The sequence below is a fragment of the Ceratotherium simum genome, chromosome 13, assembly GCF_057802395.1.
Source record: "Ceratotherium simum simum isolate JZ-2026a chromosome 13, ASM5780239v1, whole genome shotgun sequence".
Classification (NCBI taxonomy): Eukaryota; Metazoa; Chordata; class Mammalia; order Perissodactyla; family Rhinocerotidae; genus Ceratotherium; species Ceratotherium simum.
In genome coordinates, this window is record NC_141912.1 from 36,407,514 (window position 1) to 36,422,646 (window position 15,133).

The following is a 15,133-nucleotide window of genomic DNA, read 5'->3' on the forward strand; positions in this document are numbered from 1 at the left end:
CCAAAAAAGAATGATGAACTTCTCCGCATTCCACCCAGCGAGACAGAAAATGAATACACATGTGGCAAGTTGGAAAACAGTTTAATGATCACTCGCCAAAATCCAGAGGAGAATCTTAAATGTTTACAAGGACAAACTATTCCACCTCCTGCTGTCATTGTGTCCTTCATGGTAGAGAATCACAAGCAAAAGTTTCTGGTTGTTTCATCCACTTAAAACCAGATGTAAGCAACAACTGAAGTCCTAGCAACTTCAGGCTTCAATGTGAAGCTGTCAAAGCTCTCTTGGAAAAGTTTTCTTGCTGAAAGCAGCTCCCCTGTTTAGAAGATGCTTAGGGCCCATGTACCTTTCTTCTTCCAACTAGCCAAGAAACAGTTAAACGCTTCAAAATGCCTTAAAGAGGTCCCAATATTTAGTCAAGGCAAATATGAAACAGGCTACATGCCTTCTTCTAGGTACGATGAATATCAGAGTTTTGAGAAGGAATTAAAATCATCATGGAATCCTTGGAGGACTGAGATACTAAAGCACCAGTGCAGAAAGTCTCATGCAATAGAAGTCTGGAACCAGTACTTCTTCCTTCAGTACCAGGCCTTTCTGGGCTTTGGTCTAGAAGAAGATGATTTTTTTGTGCTTCGAGTTGGGGATTTGCCCCTTTGACTTTAACCTCCGTACAGCCTCCCTCATATGTTTAGGTTGTAGTGGTGGCATTTCTCCCCACTTCTCACATACATCCAGTGCTAAACAGAGGACAAGGAGAGAGTTTCATTATCACACAAGAGCTTATTAATCACAATCCTTTTGAGTCCTGTAATTCTTATAATTTTATTTATTTATTTATTTTTCCCCCAAAGCCTCAGTAGATAGTTGTCTGTCATAGCTACACATCCTTCTAGTTGCCGTATGAGGGACGCGGCCTCAGCATGGCCGGAGAAGCGGTGCGTTAGGTGCGCGCCCGGGATCCCAACCCGGGCCGCCAGCAGTGGAGCATGCGTATTTAACCGCTAAGCCACGGGGCTGGCCCTTTGAGTCCTATAATTCTCATTAACTCTTCTTAAGCTTGCTAAGGAAATAAACCAAGACATTGCCCTTCTTAAGAGAATGCTATAAAATATATCATGTTAGCTTTAGTATAATATCCCATATCAGGCTTTATCATAGCAACAGTTTAAAATATATCTTCTGCTTAAAAAAATAAAACATTTCACCAGCTAGAGATTAGCAATGGGCAGCAGCTAGGGTCTTTACTTGATGGACAGGGGGCCAGTTCCCAGGGGTCATAACATCAGGGAAAACTCACCATACCACACTGTCAGCCCCAGTGATTGCTTTTCTTGTATCTTTACTTTTGGCAGCAGAAATGAGCAAAGTCCCTTGGAGAAAAATAAAAAGTCTGCTTCTATCACCCTGGGCTAAGGACAGGAATCAGGAAAGGAGATTTCCTAGATGCTTCCTTGCCTCCTAGCATTGAAACTTTTAAAGAATAATGGTCATGCTCTCCTGAATACAAGTCTCCTCCCTTGGTCAACTTGTAGTGTTAATGGAAACTACCACAGGTACCTTAATAAGTCCCTCAGTATAGATATTCTTGAAAATAACACCACCACAGGTTCAACTGGTATTTATACAAACACCACTCACCTTCTTCTACCACCTCCCCGACGAAAACCTTGGAAATACCAGACATAGCAATAACAACATTCTGAGACACAGAGGTGCCAGTGATGGACTGGATCAGCTTGAAAGAAGGACAAAGACTCTGATTAAGGTAGTGAAGGACTGGCTTTGGAACACAGTACCCATAAGAGCTCTGCAAGGAAAAATTATTTACTAAAGGCTGGATGCTGAAATTTCGACTATTAAAACAAGGATTCAGGTGTATAATGACCTGTTATGTTTGTTGAGACCCTAGCCCTGGAATACAAAACTGCAATTGGCCAGATTATTGAGGGGCATGTTATTTTTATTTTCCCGTCTAAACGATCCACCAACTTGCCTAACACCTCACTTCAAAATGCCAATGGATATAGCTCTTGAGTTTAGTTCAGTTCTCATAGCTGATGGAAGTGAAGTGTGGTAGTCCACCCTTACCCTTTTAATGGCTGCCTTAGGGAAAGCTGACCGGCGATACATTTCATAACGGTTCAGCTGCTCCTCAGAAAAAGAAGAAACCAGGATTCTAGACAAAGATTCAGGTAATTAAGTTCACTTACAAGAATGAATGCTTAAGATATATTATTACATCGATAAAATCAAGTCTCAGACAATTAGAAAATAAATTTTCAAGGGGTCAATAGTATTAGGCTTAGTGCTTATTAGGAACGAAGATAAATTATTTCTAAAGGAATTTGAGAATAAGTGAAACTTTTTTCAACTTCCTTTCGTACTTCATTAAGAACAAAAACCTAAAAAACAATGTTGGGTCACTGTATCATACTAGATATATAGATTGTGTTTTCAGCATTAGGCTCTCTCTCCCCATAATGCCACGTTACTACACTTACTAATATATAAATTTATATTCAAACCAGTAGTTTTCTTTTTTTTAATTAATTTTTTTATTGCGGTAACATTGGTTTATAACCTTGTATAAATTTCAGGTGTACATCATTATACTTCTATTTCTGCATAGATTACATCATGTTCACCACCCAAATACTAATTACAATCCAGTAGATTTCAACATTAACAGATTTAGGGGAAAATATATATAAAATATATGGAAAAGGGTTAATACTCTTAATACATAATTAATTCTTTAAAATAAATAAAAAGATGGCCATACCAATTTTAGAAAATGAGCAAAGGACATGAACAGAAAATTTACAAAAATACCAATGGCCAGTAAATATTGAGGGAAAAAACTTTTACTATTAACTAAAGAAATTGAAATGATAAACTAAAACAAGATAACATCTTTCATAAACCAGATAGACAAGTATGAAAAAGAATGGTATTAGTGAGGATGGGAAGACACATACTCATACATGCTGGTAGAGTGTAAGTGGAACAACCTTTTTGGAGAAGAATTTGGAAATACGTATGAAAACCCTTTGAAAAATGTTCATACTGTTGAACTAGCAATTTCACTTCTAGGAGTTTATTTTAGGAAGTAAATAGACAAGTATGCAAAGATGTGTTTAAAGATACTCATCATAATATAAAAAGAAAAAAAAAAACAGGGGCTGGCCCAGTGGCATAGTGGTTAAGTTCACACGCTCCACTTTGGCGGCCCGGGGTTCGCAGGTTCAGATCCCAGGTGCAGACCTACGCACTGCTTGTCAAGCCGTGCTGTGGTGGCATCCCATATAAAGTAGAGGAAGATGGCCATGGATGTTAGCCCAGGGCCAATCTTCCTCAGCAAAAAAAGAGGAGAATTGGCAACAGATGTTAGCTCAGGACTAATCTTCCTCAAAAAAGAAAAGAAAAGAAACCCAGAACAGCTACAGGAATTGGTGAAATTATTGTTTATCCACATAATGGAATACCATGTAGCTATTAAAAATGATGATTTATGGGCAAATTTACTAACATGAAAATATTTAGCTATACATATCAAACATTAAAAAAAAAATCTGAAAACGTACATACAAATATATACCCTGGGTAAACTCTGGGTGGTGGGGTTATGGGTAATTATTTTTTCTATTTATCTGTATTCTCTGAATTATTTGCAATGAGCCCATACTATTTTACAATCAAAAAACATAATGAGGCCATTTCCATTTTGAAGAAAATTATGACCTAGATGTATAATTATTGACATGGAAAATATTCATCATATATATTGTGTAAAACAGGTTTCAAACAGCATTTAACATCTTTGAAAATTTTAACTTAATTTTATTTATAGATATATATGAACAGAAAATATCTTGGAGAATATACATCAAAATATTAACAGTGTTTATCTTGGTGGTAAGGTGGTATTTTTCTTTTTACTTTTTTATATTTTCTATAATGTAACATAACGTGTTAACTGCTTTATTTTCTTTTGAGTTTAAAAAAGAAAAAAAAACTTCAAGGCCAAGAAAAATTTATTAACTTTGTGTGGTTAAGTTAGAGCCTTGAAATGGGGAAAGATCAGAAAGTGACTTACTGCATCTTTTGAATCTCATCTTCATCCACTTTCTGCTTCTTCTCTTTCTTTTCTTTGGCATCTATTTTCAGTTTTTTGGCTGCAGGAGTAAGTAACGATGAGTCTTCCCTTTCAACAGCTGTTAAATCTGAGATGTCCTGACTCTTGAGCTGAGAAGATGAAAGAAATCCTATTATATATTTGGCCTACCTTCCAGACTTGGGCAAGGTAAGAAGACATCATTCTCACTACAACACAACAAATCCGTTTATTCAGTAGTTTTTTGGTTCTAGGCACAGGCAGTACCATGAAGGATAAGATATACTATCTCTCCTAAAGAAGTTTATAGCCCAGCTGTGGAAAGAAAACCAGCTAAATAAGCCAATTTTCCAGTTTAACTATGATCATAGCTCCAGTATCTGTTTACAAGGGCAATAAAATGCCAAGGATCCTGAACACCACTCTCCCCCTGAGCCCACTCTCCTGACCTCATTCTTGAGAGGATTCAAAAAGTCCTCTTTATCCAGCCAGCTCTTCTGCCTCTAAATCTATAGACCTCTTTACTGCTGATGATTCCATGTGGAAAGAATATTAAACAGGAGGCACTGTCTCATCAAAACAGTGTTTCCTTGAATTTGGAACTTTTAAGTGAGCTTCTCCCACACATGTAGTGCTTTTTTCTTCCTATATTTCAATTCTACTGTATCATGCAAATATTTATTTCCCATTACTAGACTGAAAACTTTCCGGAGATAGGTTTGTCTCTTATTATTTATCTCTCCCCACAGAAGCATTTAACATCGTTTTGCTCATGCTAGATGTTTAATGACAACAAAAAAATCAAAATCCAAACTTCATCCCCTCCAACTTAATATAGAACTAAGGATACAAAAAACATCATTAATGGGATTTAACCTCTGCTTTCCTTAAAGAGGAACTCACATTTAAACTCATACAGGCATATGAGGGGTAGGTAAGAGTGAAGGTAGTATACCTTTAACACCCTTTCAATTTCTTCTCTAGTTACTGATTTATACAAGTTTTCTAACCTCTTTGTGCTTCAATTTTGGTGATTTATTTCTTTCCTTAAAAATGAGCCATTTTTCTTAAATTTTCAAATTTATTTGGCCTAAACTTGAACATTACATTTTCTTATAACTTTATTTTTTTTTTTAATTATTTTTTTCCCCCAAAGCCCCAGTAGATAGTTGTATGTCATAGTTGCACAGCCTTCTAGTTGCTGTATGTGGGACGCGGCCTCAGCATGGCCGGAGAAGTGGCACCACGGCGCCGCGCCTGGGGTCTGAACCCAGGCCGCCAGCAGCAGAGCGCGCGCACTTAACCGCTAAGCCATGGGGCCGGCCTTCTTATAACTTTAAAAGTTTCTGTATCAGTGCCTTTGGCCCTTTCTTATTTCATAATGTTGTGCATTTACATTTCAAATAATCAGGTCTTTCTTTTATCATTTCTTATGTTTTTTAAGTGCTAATTCAGTAATATCTACTTTTATCCTTATTGACTCCTTGTTCCTACATTCTTCTGGTTTATTTTCTTTTTCTAGTTTCTTGCGTTGGGTGCTTATTTTCAATATCTCCTGTTTGTTAATAAAAATATATAAGGATATGAATTTTTCTTTAAATAAAGTTTTGGTCCAATCCCATAGGATTTGATGTAGTGTTCTCTTTGTTAATTTCTTTAATCTAAAGGCTATTTAGAAAACAGTTTAAAATGTCCGGGTATTAGTTTTTGGGAAGGAGTGGGGGTGGGAGAAGCTTTTTGTTATTAATTTTGGGTTTACTGCACTTTACAAACAGGATGTGGCCTGTTATGATTTCTGCTTTTAAGAATTTATATATTTTTTTGGTCTGGTATACGATCAATTTTTAAAAGTGTTTCAGAAGCAACAACAAAAAAAGAATTTTATCTTCTGTTGGGTGCAAATTTCTGTATGTAGTGAGCTCTCTACTGGACTAAGCTAATTATTCTTCAAATCCTTTCTGCCCTTGAGATCTATTTTAAAGGTTCCTTCTTAAAATAGTTTCATCACATTTTTCTCTTTTTCTATAAGTTCTTACTTTATATATTTTGATGCAACTTTATGCTCTGAATGGCTGTTTCCATCTAATCAAATGTCCTCCCCCATGATCTCTTTAAGTCCCTTATAGGTCTAAGACCCCAAGGTTCTATCTCTAGAAATGGAACCCAGAGAACGCTGAGATTCCGGTCCCCTGAGTGATGCTCAGCTAGGCAACACTGCTGAGCTCTTGAGGTAGCACAACTGATGAATTTGGTGTTTTTATGCTATAGAGACCGTTGGACATTAGCACCCAGGTCACTGGTAGCAGTTAAATGTCCCCAGAGGGTAAAAACGTGACTAAATCAGTAACCCCTTCAAAGTCTCCCTTTAACGAATCTGCAGCCAATGACGAAGTTAGGCTTAAGCAACATCTAAGAGAAACCATATTGCGGGGAAAGGGGTACTAGGAATCCTGGGTTCTAGCTCTGCACTTAGTCACAGTGTGATATCAGATGCCAATTTCCTCACCAGGAAAACCAAGAAGCTATTTAAAATTCCCTTAGAAGTAGCTGTAACACCTAAAGGCATTAAAACTTTGCCTTGATTTTAAATTGATTTAAAATTTTGCTTTGATTAAAAATATTTACCCAGTACTTGGGTTTTTGGAACAAAACCAGCACTACAGTTTTGTCTCCTCCCTCCAGGCGCCCCCGCGGTTGCAGATCTAGAGGCAGTCATGGTGAGTTCGCGTTCTCTTAGCTTGGGAGGGACCAACCAGGAAGCCGGTCGAGCAGCCGGTACCATAATCTCGGAGTACTCCCCCGGCCTCATCAACACATCTCTCCTTACCTCGCCTTCCTCAGCTGCTGCTTCTTTCAAGTCCCCATCTCCGTCCCCGTCAGTTTCCTCCGGGATTCCGTCCATGTCAGTAGCCCCGGGCCCCCCGGGAGCAGCGGCAGTCTCATCTGACTCCCCTGTCTCTCCACCTTTTTCCGTGAGCGACTCGCAGGCATTATCCATCGCGGCGAGAAGGGGAGAAGAGATCGCGGTGCTGTCAGACTCAGGAGCTCGAGACCGCGCGCGGCACAGCCACCCAGCTTACTTCCTGTTGTCGCGCTGCGATGACATCACCCCTACTGCTCCTCGGAGGGGTCATTCTGAGGCGCGCGTAGAGGACTTCAGGACTCCGTTTTGACTCTGATTCGGTGGCGGTGCGGAGAGGGAAAATTGAGAGTATCGAAGTCAGTTTGGATTTTCCACCCTGCCAAACCAGCATTTGTAAAGGAGAGCTCTGTTGTTTACTGAAGGACGTCTTTTTTCTTTCTGCCTTTCTAAAAATGTCAGTTAACTCCTTCCTTAATCCGCTTTCCTCAGAGTCAAGTTCGGGGACGCGAGAAAACTCAATTCCGTTGTACGCCCTTGTTGTGGGACGCGGCTGCCTGGTCAACTTTCAGTTGAGGACTCAACCTCATACGTTTCAATTGGACAGAGACTGCGGGCCTGTGTTTACACTGAATTGCCAGCATTCCTCTTCTGTTCCTCAAGCACCTTAAAAAAACCAAAAACTCATATATCTTGAACAGAATTTATCCAATCCATTTATACACTCAACTACTGAGCGCCTACTTCGAGCCAGGAACAGTGCTACTACCAGAAACAAAACAGATATAGTTTCTACTCAATTAAATGATTTTTCCAATTCACCAGTACTCAAGATCGGGATCAGTTTCACAAATCTGACTTTTTATGTCAGTTTGCTTAATCTCAGCAAAACTAAGAGGAAACAAATGCTACTGGGAGGGAGGTCTTTCCTTTGAACTTGTCACTTTAACGAGCCGTGTCAGGGATTGGGAGCATGAAGAAGTGGGGATATTTCTATTTAAAATTTTTCCTCTCTTCCCTCATTGAGGTACGGAGGGGAGTATTTTACTCACTTCTGTATCACTGGGTCCCCACACCCATTACATATTTAATTCATGCGTGCTGAAAGAATGGACTTGGAAATGTAGGTGCGCGTTACCATATTTCTCTCTTTGTTTCTACACTGCCTGGGTGAATTACCGTATTTCCTGTCCTGTGGGATCCCAAAACCTTCGGGGAAGGAACGCCCTTCGGGAGGCGCATACAGGTGGGCCCCGTTTGTCCTCTTCCACCCGTACAGTGGGTGCCCACATGGCGCAGTCCCCTTGCCCCTGGAGGCCTATCTCCTCACCGCGGGGTCCACTTCGCGCAGACCACAGACACCTGCGCCCGCCCGCCGCGCCCCGCCGAGCCCCGCCCAGCTAGGTGGGCAAGGGGGCGGGGCGCGGGGGCGCGGTGACGCGTGACGCCGGATCCCGGAAGTGACGCGCGCGTGGGGGAAAAGGCGGGGGGGGAGGGGGGTGGTGTCCCCGGCTGGTTTGGGGGGTGCGTTGCCCGGAGACGGAAAGTTTGGGAGCCCGAGCAGGCTCGGCTGCGGCCCCAGCAAGGAGGTCCAGGGGGCGGCGGCCCTGGGGATGGGGAAGGAGCAGGAGCTGCTGGAGGCGGCCCGCACCGGGCACCTCCCGGCCGTGGAGAAGCTGCTGTCCGGGAAGCGGCTCTCCTCAGGCTTCGGGGGCGGCGGCGGCGGGGGCGGCTCCGGGGGTGGCAGCGGCGGCGGCGGTGGCCTCGGCTCCTCGAGCCATCCCCTCTCCAGTCTGCTCAGGTGGGTAACGCGCCGGTGCCGGGCAGCTGCCTGGAGACCCCACCTCCCCTGCCCGTCTCCTGGGTCCCCAGAGAGGTCGGGGCTCCTGAGACCTGGGCGGGGTGGGTTTGCGGGGTGCCCCGGGGCGAGGGCAGGAGGCCCGCACAGCCGGGGGCGCTGGTGCGGGTCCGCGCGGCGCCGGGCTCTCCTCGTCTCGCGTCCTGACCCGGCTGCGAAGAATGGTGGGAGTGCCCAGGTGGCAGCCTGCACCGCATGGCACAGCCCGGCTTCACCCTCGCCCTCTGTAGGGTGCCAGCTGTCGTAGCTCACAAGCCACTTTAGAGCAAAAAATACTTATGTATTTTAAATTTCCCTCACCTCCTGCAGAAACTCCCACGCCTTGCAGAATCTCGCGGCTCTCTTGGAGGAAATTCTCTTGATTTCTTTCTTTTGGGGACTTGGAACCTTCCATCAGGCTCTGCAGGACCTGGCTTGTGTTGTTTATATTAAAATTGTATCTGGATTTATTACGTTCAAAGTGTTCTTTGAGCCCCTCTTTTGCTTGAAGCTCAAATTCTAGTTCCTCGTAGTGGACCTCGCTGGATTGGTCTGTTAAGTGACATAGGCAGGATTCATCAGGGGGGTTATTCATCAAGAAATAAAGCTTCAGAAAGACTTGTTTAGGAAACTGAGGGATGCGTTAAACTTTTCCAAGGTCTGTTGTTAAAATAAACGCTTGAATCTGGAGCTGTAAGGATTGAGAGAAAAAAGGTCACTTTTGTGTGACTCCGAGGGGGGATTGGAGGTGCTTTGTCAGTGTGAGTAAAATGTGTTGGTTCAGCAGCACTTTCATAGCCTGTTTTCTTTTCCTTCCTTGTTCTTTTGAGGTTTTTAAGAAGTGGAAGTTCATGTAGAAATGACTTCGTTTGCTTTTGTTCCCCATTAGTTTATGTAACTTCAATTTAAGTGAGCTTGGACCAAAGAAGCCCAAGGGTCTAATAAATTGTTAGATATTAAGCACTGAATACAAACTCAGGTCTATAGAGGAAAATTTTAAAAAGCAGTATAAGAGAAGAACTCTCCCCAGGAGGTCTTTTGGGGAGGCAAAACCCAGTACTGTTTGCTGGGATTTCTCCAGCCCCTAGAACAATGCTGTCACGTAGTTGGTACTCAGCATTTGTTGAATAAAAGTATCAATGAAAGGATGATAAATTTCTAAATAAACTGATAGTGGTACTCACTGTCATTGTTAGTAGTTCAGAGAAATGAGACATCGCTTTGGAATGAGATGGAGATCAGGGCTTCCAGGAGGAGGGAAACTACAGCTGGCTTTGAAAGATGTGAGGATTTGGGTAGATGAAGTATGGTGAGAGTGTTCCAGGTGGGCGCACCATGGTCAGAGGCACGGAAGTGGGAAAGAAGACTTATTTGGTGTTAGTGGGGTGCTAGAAGAACTTCCTGCCTGGAGCCTTGAGTGGTTGGGTGTGATCAAGGGAAATAATAATGGATGGGTGCACTTCCATCTTTCAGAGTGACTTAGTCTTGCTCATGTTTGTATTCCCAGTCCCTAGATCAGTGCCTGACAACTCAGAGGTCTTGAATAAATGTACTGTGAATGCATGAATTGGGTTTTGAATCTTACCTGGATTACTTTGATATTTCTGCACTTCTGATGTCTGAGAGATGAGAGAGACTCTACGAGTTTGGAGGTGCCTGTCTCTAATCAGTTGAATGATGTAGCATTTGGAGGTTCACCAGAGATATGTTAACCCCCAACATATCCTGCTGAAGTGAGATACTTTCACATATCTCCCGCCTTCAAGTACAGGTCAAGTTACTCTTAGTGTTCTCACTCAGAGACTGTTGAAATTTTACTGAGGATTTAACTGCCGTGTGGTTAGGCAAGACTAGGAAATCTTTGTTGAGCACACTGTTTTTTTTTTTTTTTTTTTTAAAGATTTTATTTATTTTATTTTTCCCCCCAAAGCCCCAGTGGATAGTTGTGTGTCGTAGCTGCACATCCTTCTAGTTGCTGTATGTGGGACTCGGCCTCAGGATGAACGGAGAAGTTGTGCCTCGATGCGCACCCGGGATCTGAACCCGGGCCACCAGCATCTCAGCGTGCGCACTTAACCACCAAGCCACAGGGCCGGCCCGAGCACACTGTTTTTACTTTGGGCCTCATGTGAATATTCCAGTCTTTCATAAAGCGTAGATAGTGTCTCTATTCCCTTGCATAAGAGAGCTGATTCCTCCTGATTTGCTCGTGTCAGTTGTCGAGACAGTAGATGGCCTAAGAGCTGCCCCAGTCTCTTATCCCTGGGACTCCTAGGGGCAGGGAGGATCTGCAGGCACTAGTTACACTAGGTGTGTCATTAATTAGAGGTGACTCTGGTTCAACCGCCTGAAAGATTTCTGAGCAAATGAGACCATGCATTTAAATAATCCCTAGGTCAGCATGTCCTCCCTTTTTAGGTTTGGAAATAGTAGAGGGTAGGTCCCTTGTGCCCACACTCCCCACCTCAAGGACCCTGCGTTATTTAATGAGAGCTGTGGAATCCTAGCTCCAGATCTGGCCTTTGTATTAGCTGCCATATCCTAACCCCACTAGTACTGCCAACTAGAGCCTACGTTTGTCCAGCTGTTTGAGGGACCAAGTATAGCTGGCAGGAGTAGGAGCTTACAGCTGCAGTGGATGTAAATGTTCCAAACCACGTGTGTATTTGTCTGGTCATCTATTTATGACCACCCCCCCAATTCCACAAAGGCTTCAGGCTTAAGCTACAAAACGCCCCCTCTCTCAGCCCATCCCTTTTTTCTTATACTGCTTGGGCTTAGGTCTTAACTTCTTAAAGCCCTCCCTAATGACCCAAATACACACAGATCTCTCAGGCTTCTACTTCTTTGGAACCCATCTGTAGTGTACAGTAGCTCTTCGACTTACATATTTTGCCTGCCTAGCTTTCACAGTTTGTTGCTTTGGCCTGTCAGTATAATGTTTACATAAAGTAACCCTCACCAATTGAGAATATACCTGAGAATCAGAAAGTCAGCAAAGAAGACTTCTACTAAAAAAAAAAAGTTGTTACACACTTCATGTCCTTCTGACCTTCACTTATTTACCCTACATTTATTCAGGGGCAATATAATATTAGGCTTAAGACCACTTGTTCTGGAATCAGACTGCCTGGGTTCACATTCCACTGCCACCACTCACTAGCTGCTTAACTTTATACAAATTACTCAACCACTTTGAGCTTCCATTTCTGCATCTGTAAAATGGGGATAATATTATTTGCCTTATAGGTATTGTCTTAGGTAATGTGTGTAAGAAACTTAACCACAGTTTCTGGCACATTGTAAGTGTTCACTATTAGCCATCCTGAGTTTGCTTCAGCACATACAGTTGTGCCATGCTGCCCCTGCTATGTGCAAAGCACCATGCCAGACAGATTTTAAATGGTGTTCTTCTACGCTTGGGTATTTGTTTTCCAAGCCATGGCAGATTATTATTATTTTTTTTTAAAAGCTTCCTTTATTTCTTTTTTTTTTTTTTGTGAGGAGATCAGCCCTGAGCTAACATCCGCCAATCCTCCTCTTTTTTTTGCTGAGGAAGACGGCCCTGGGCTAACATCGGTGCCCATCTTCCTCCACTTTATATGGGACGCTGCCACAGCATGGCTTACCAAGCAGTGCGTCTGTGCGCGCCCGGGATCCGAACCAGCGAACCCCGGGCCGCCGCAGCGGAGCGTGCGCACTTAACCGCTTGCGCCACCGGGCCGGCCCCCGCCATGGCAGATTAGAAACAGTAAATAAGGGAGAGGACCTGCTCAGGCACCCACATTATTGCCATTCACTTGCCACATGTTTACCCATCTTCTGCTTTGTACCAGGCTGATTGCTAGACACACTGCAGAGTTTATCTCAGACCTGGCATATAGTAGGTGCTCTATCAAAATTAGTCCCTCTCCCGATACAGGATCTGTTCCCTTACAGCGTTTGTAGTAGTGTGATATGTCTGTGTGACAGACTGACAAAATAAGAGACAGAAAAAGTAATTAAATTCTATCATAATTCCCCTCCGCCCCAGTAATTTGAGATTACTATCATAGATGTATGCTATAGCCCTCCACACTGAGTTAGGCCCCAAGCATCATTGTACTATAGCTCTGTGCTATAATTTCTGTTTATTATGATTCTTAACCATCAAATAAAGATTAAATTATGTTCAATATGGCTTGTTAATGCAAGTAGGAAAAACATATTGTAATTTTTTGTTTGTTTGTTTTTTGAGGAAGATTGGCCCTGAGCTAGCATCTGTTGCCAATCTTCCTCCTTTTTCTTTTCCTTTTTTCTCCCCAAAGCCCTGGTAGATAGTTCTATGTCATAGTTGTACATCCTTCTAGTTGCTTTATGTGGGATGCCGCCTCAGCATGGCTTGATGAGCAGTGCATAGGTCTGTGCCCAGGATCCAAACTGGTGAACCCTGGGCCACCGAAGAGGAGTGTGCAAACTTAACCGCTATGCCACTGGGCCAGCCCCTGGAAAAACATATTTTAGATTTCTATCCAAAATGATCCAAATATAATTTTTGTTATTTAAAAGGACAAGCAATATATTGATTATCTAGAAAGCACGGTTATCTTAAGTGTTTAGTCCTTCAGAGATTCTGGATAGCATGGATTTTACTTTTTATAATACTGTCTCATTTTCTAATTGTTGATTGGATACGTGCCTTCAGTCTGTAGCTTGAGACAGGCACTGTATTAAACTTGTTTTTAACTCATGGTATTTTTCAGTCCTGGGCGCATTGCAGGCACTCAAATTGTCTTGTAATGGGGAATTTGATATGTTTATGGTTACGGTGAAACTACTGATTTCCGGAAAAGCAACTTCTGTAGGAGAATACAGTAAGATTTGGGTTAAAAGTGAATTCTATCAACTAAAGAGCAAAATGATCTGAGAAAAGGAAATATTAAAAGAAAACATATTAACTTAAAACTATAAATTGAATTATGAGCTAAATACTGATGTATGTGAATGTGAATGTGTGTGAATGATGTGGAGTGAAACGCACTCCTGAGGGTTCAGAAGCACAGAGAAACTAAACCCAAGGCTGTAATTGAGGAATAGATTGTGTCATGGTTTAGGAAAATTCTATACTTAATTTTTTGAGCATGAGAAGAGTGAATAAGAAAAGAAGAAGCCAAGGAGGCTTGCTGGAGAAATCTAAAAATTTATAGACAGTAGCAATAAATGTGGCCATAAACTACTTTTTACTCTACCATTGGTGGGACGGAGTGGGAGCGGGGCGGCGGGGGCTGGCTATCCAAAAACAGCCAAGAGTTTCTGAGAGATATGAAAACGTTCTGAAATAAGGAATGAAGAAGGAAAATTTTGAAAAATGGACCCCATTTTGAGGACAATAACAGGTTCTCCCAAGTATCAGAAGATATGACAAGTTATTCGTTGTTTTTAAGAAAGATTCCTAGTATTTATTTAAGGAATTCAGACTTAAAAAAAGAGTGGTTAGCATAACCGTTCTGTTGAAATGATCCTTTATTCACCCCTAGAATGGATCTGTAGCTTGGAAATTATGCTGACATGACAGCTTTTGACCCTCTTGCCCTCCTGTGCCTTTTGAATGTGCCTATTTTGAGCAAAATGGTTTTAACATCCTAAGGAAGAGGGCAACACTGACCATGTAAGGATTGTAGAATGGGAGTTCCTGGAAGCAGGATCTCATGGACTTGTCTGATCTAAGTTCCTGCTCTTCTAAGAGAATGCAAAAGCAAAAACAACTATTCACTAGGATAGGAGTTTTCTGGGTCTTCCACTAGACCTCCTTAATTCATTAAAAATGGTTTTTAAAGAACTTCTTAAAATGTTTCTTTTAAGTATGATTTTCTTGGGATGGCAGTCCTGTTCCTTTACTTTGGAATTGCTGTTTTTTGCTTTCTCTAAAGAAGGTTGTGGTTCCCCTGTTTTTTTTGTTTTTTTTTAGAGATTTATTTATTTATTCCCCCCCCCCCCAAAGCCCCAGTAGATAGTTGTATGTCATTGCTGCACATCCTTCTAGTTGCTGCATGTGGGATGCGGCCTCAGCATGGCCAGAGAAGCGGTGCGTCGGTGCGTGCCCGGGATCCGAACCCGGGCCGCCAGCAGCAGAGCACGCGCACTTAACCGCTAAGCCATGGGGTCGGCCCTGGTTCCCCTGTTAAAAAACAAAACAAGAAAGGTAGCATGCTGATAAATGACTTCTATATGGTTACTTTACAGTTAAAAATCTAGAGAATGCCTAATCTTAAACTGAGTAAGGCATCTACTTGTAGTAAAAGATGATTTAACAGAAATTTGATAAATGCAGAGATCTCCC

General features: G+C 42.3%; 2 protein-coding genes across 10 annotated transcripts in view; one reads left to right on the forward strand and one right to left on the reverse strand.

The window, feature by feature from the left end:
• Positions 1–64: 64 nt before the first annotated feature.
• On the reverse strand, positions 65–8,289 carry TAF11 (TATA-box binding protein associated factor 11). 3 transcript variants are annotated; one of them, XM_087438479.1, is made up of 7 exons: positions 8,157–8,289; positions 6,945–7,643; positions 4,100–4,248; positions 2,092–2,179; positions 1,642–1,738; positions 1,301–1,373; positions 65–740 (listed from the first exon to the last, which is right to left on the reverse strand). In XM_087438479.1, exons 2-7 carry the CDS (start codon positions 7,113–7,115, stop codon positions 725–727), a joined length of 594 nt encoding a protein of 197 aa, XP_087294605.1. In that variant the 5' UTR covers positions 7,116–7,643; positions 8,157–8,289; the 3' UTR covers positions 65–724. The 3 variants fall into 3 exon arrangements, with proteins under 3 accessions (XP_087294605.1, XP_087294604.1, XP_004424297.1); XM_087438478.1 differs by lacking the exon at positions 1,301–1,373 and having other exon boundaries at positions 6,945–7,292; positions 8,157–8,277; XM_004424240.3 differs by lacking the exon at positions 1,301–1,373 and having other exon boundaries at positions 8,157–8,277.
• Positions 8,290–8,498: 209 nt separating this feature from the next.
• ANKS1A (ankyrin repeat and sterile alpha motif domain containing 1A) overlaps positions 8,499–15,133 on the forward strand; it is a 181,857-nt gene continuing 175,222 nt past the window's right edge. For 4 of the 7 annotated variants that reach the window (XM_014782795.2, XM_014782794.2, XM_014782797.2 and 1 more), the window contains exon 1: positions 8,500–8,778. In XM_014782795.2, the coding sequence (XP_014638281.1) occupies positions 8,591–8,778 (188 nt within the window). In that variant the 5' untranslated portion in view covers positions 8,500–8,590. Of the gene's footprint in view, positions 8,779–15,133 lie in introns of all 7 variants that reach the window. The other 3 variants (XM_014782793.2, XM_087438482.1, XM_087438480.1) reach the window with 1 other exon arrangement.

Excerpts from the sequence above, each read along its gene's own strand:
- TAF11 (XM_087438478.1), bottom strand. The coding sequence starts at position 7,115 with ATGGATAATGCCTGCGAGTCGCTCACGGAAAAAGGTGGAGAGACAGGG. Across the intron at positions 4,249-6,944 it reads CAGCAGCTGAGGAAGGCGAG|CTCAAGAGTCAGGACATCTC; the intron begins GTAAGGAGAGAT and ends TCATCTTCTCAG. Across the intron at positions 2,180-4,099 it reads GATGAGATTCAAAAGATGCA|AATCCTGGTTTCTTCTTTTT; the intron begins GTAAGTCACTTT and ends ATCTTTGTCTAG.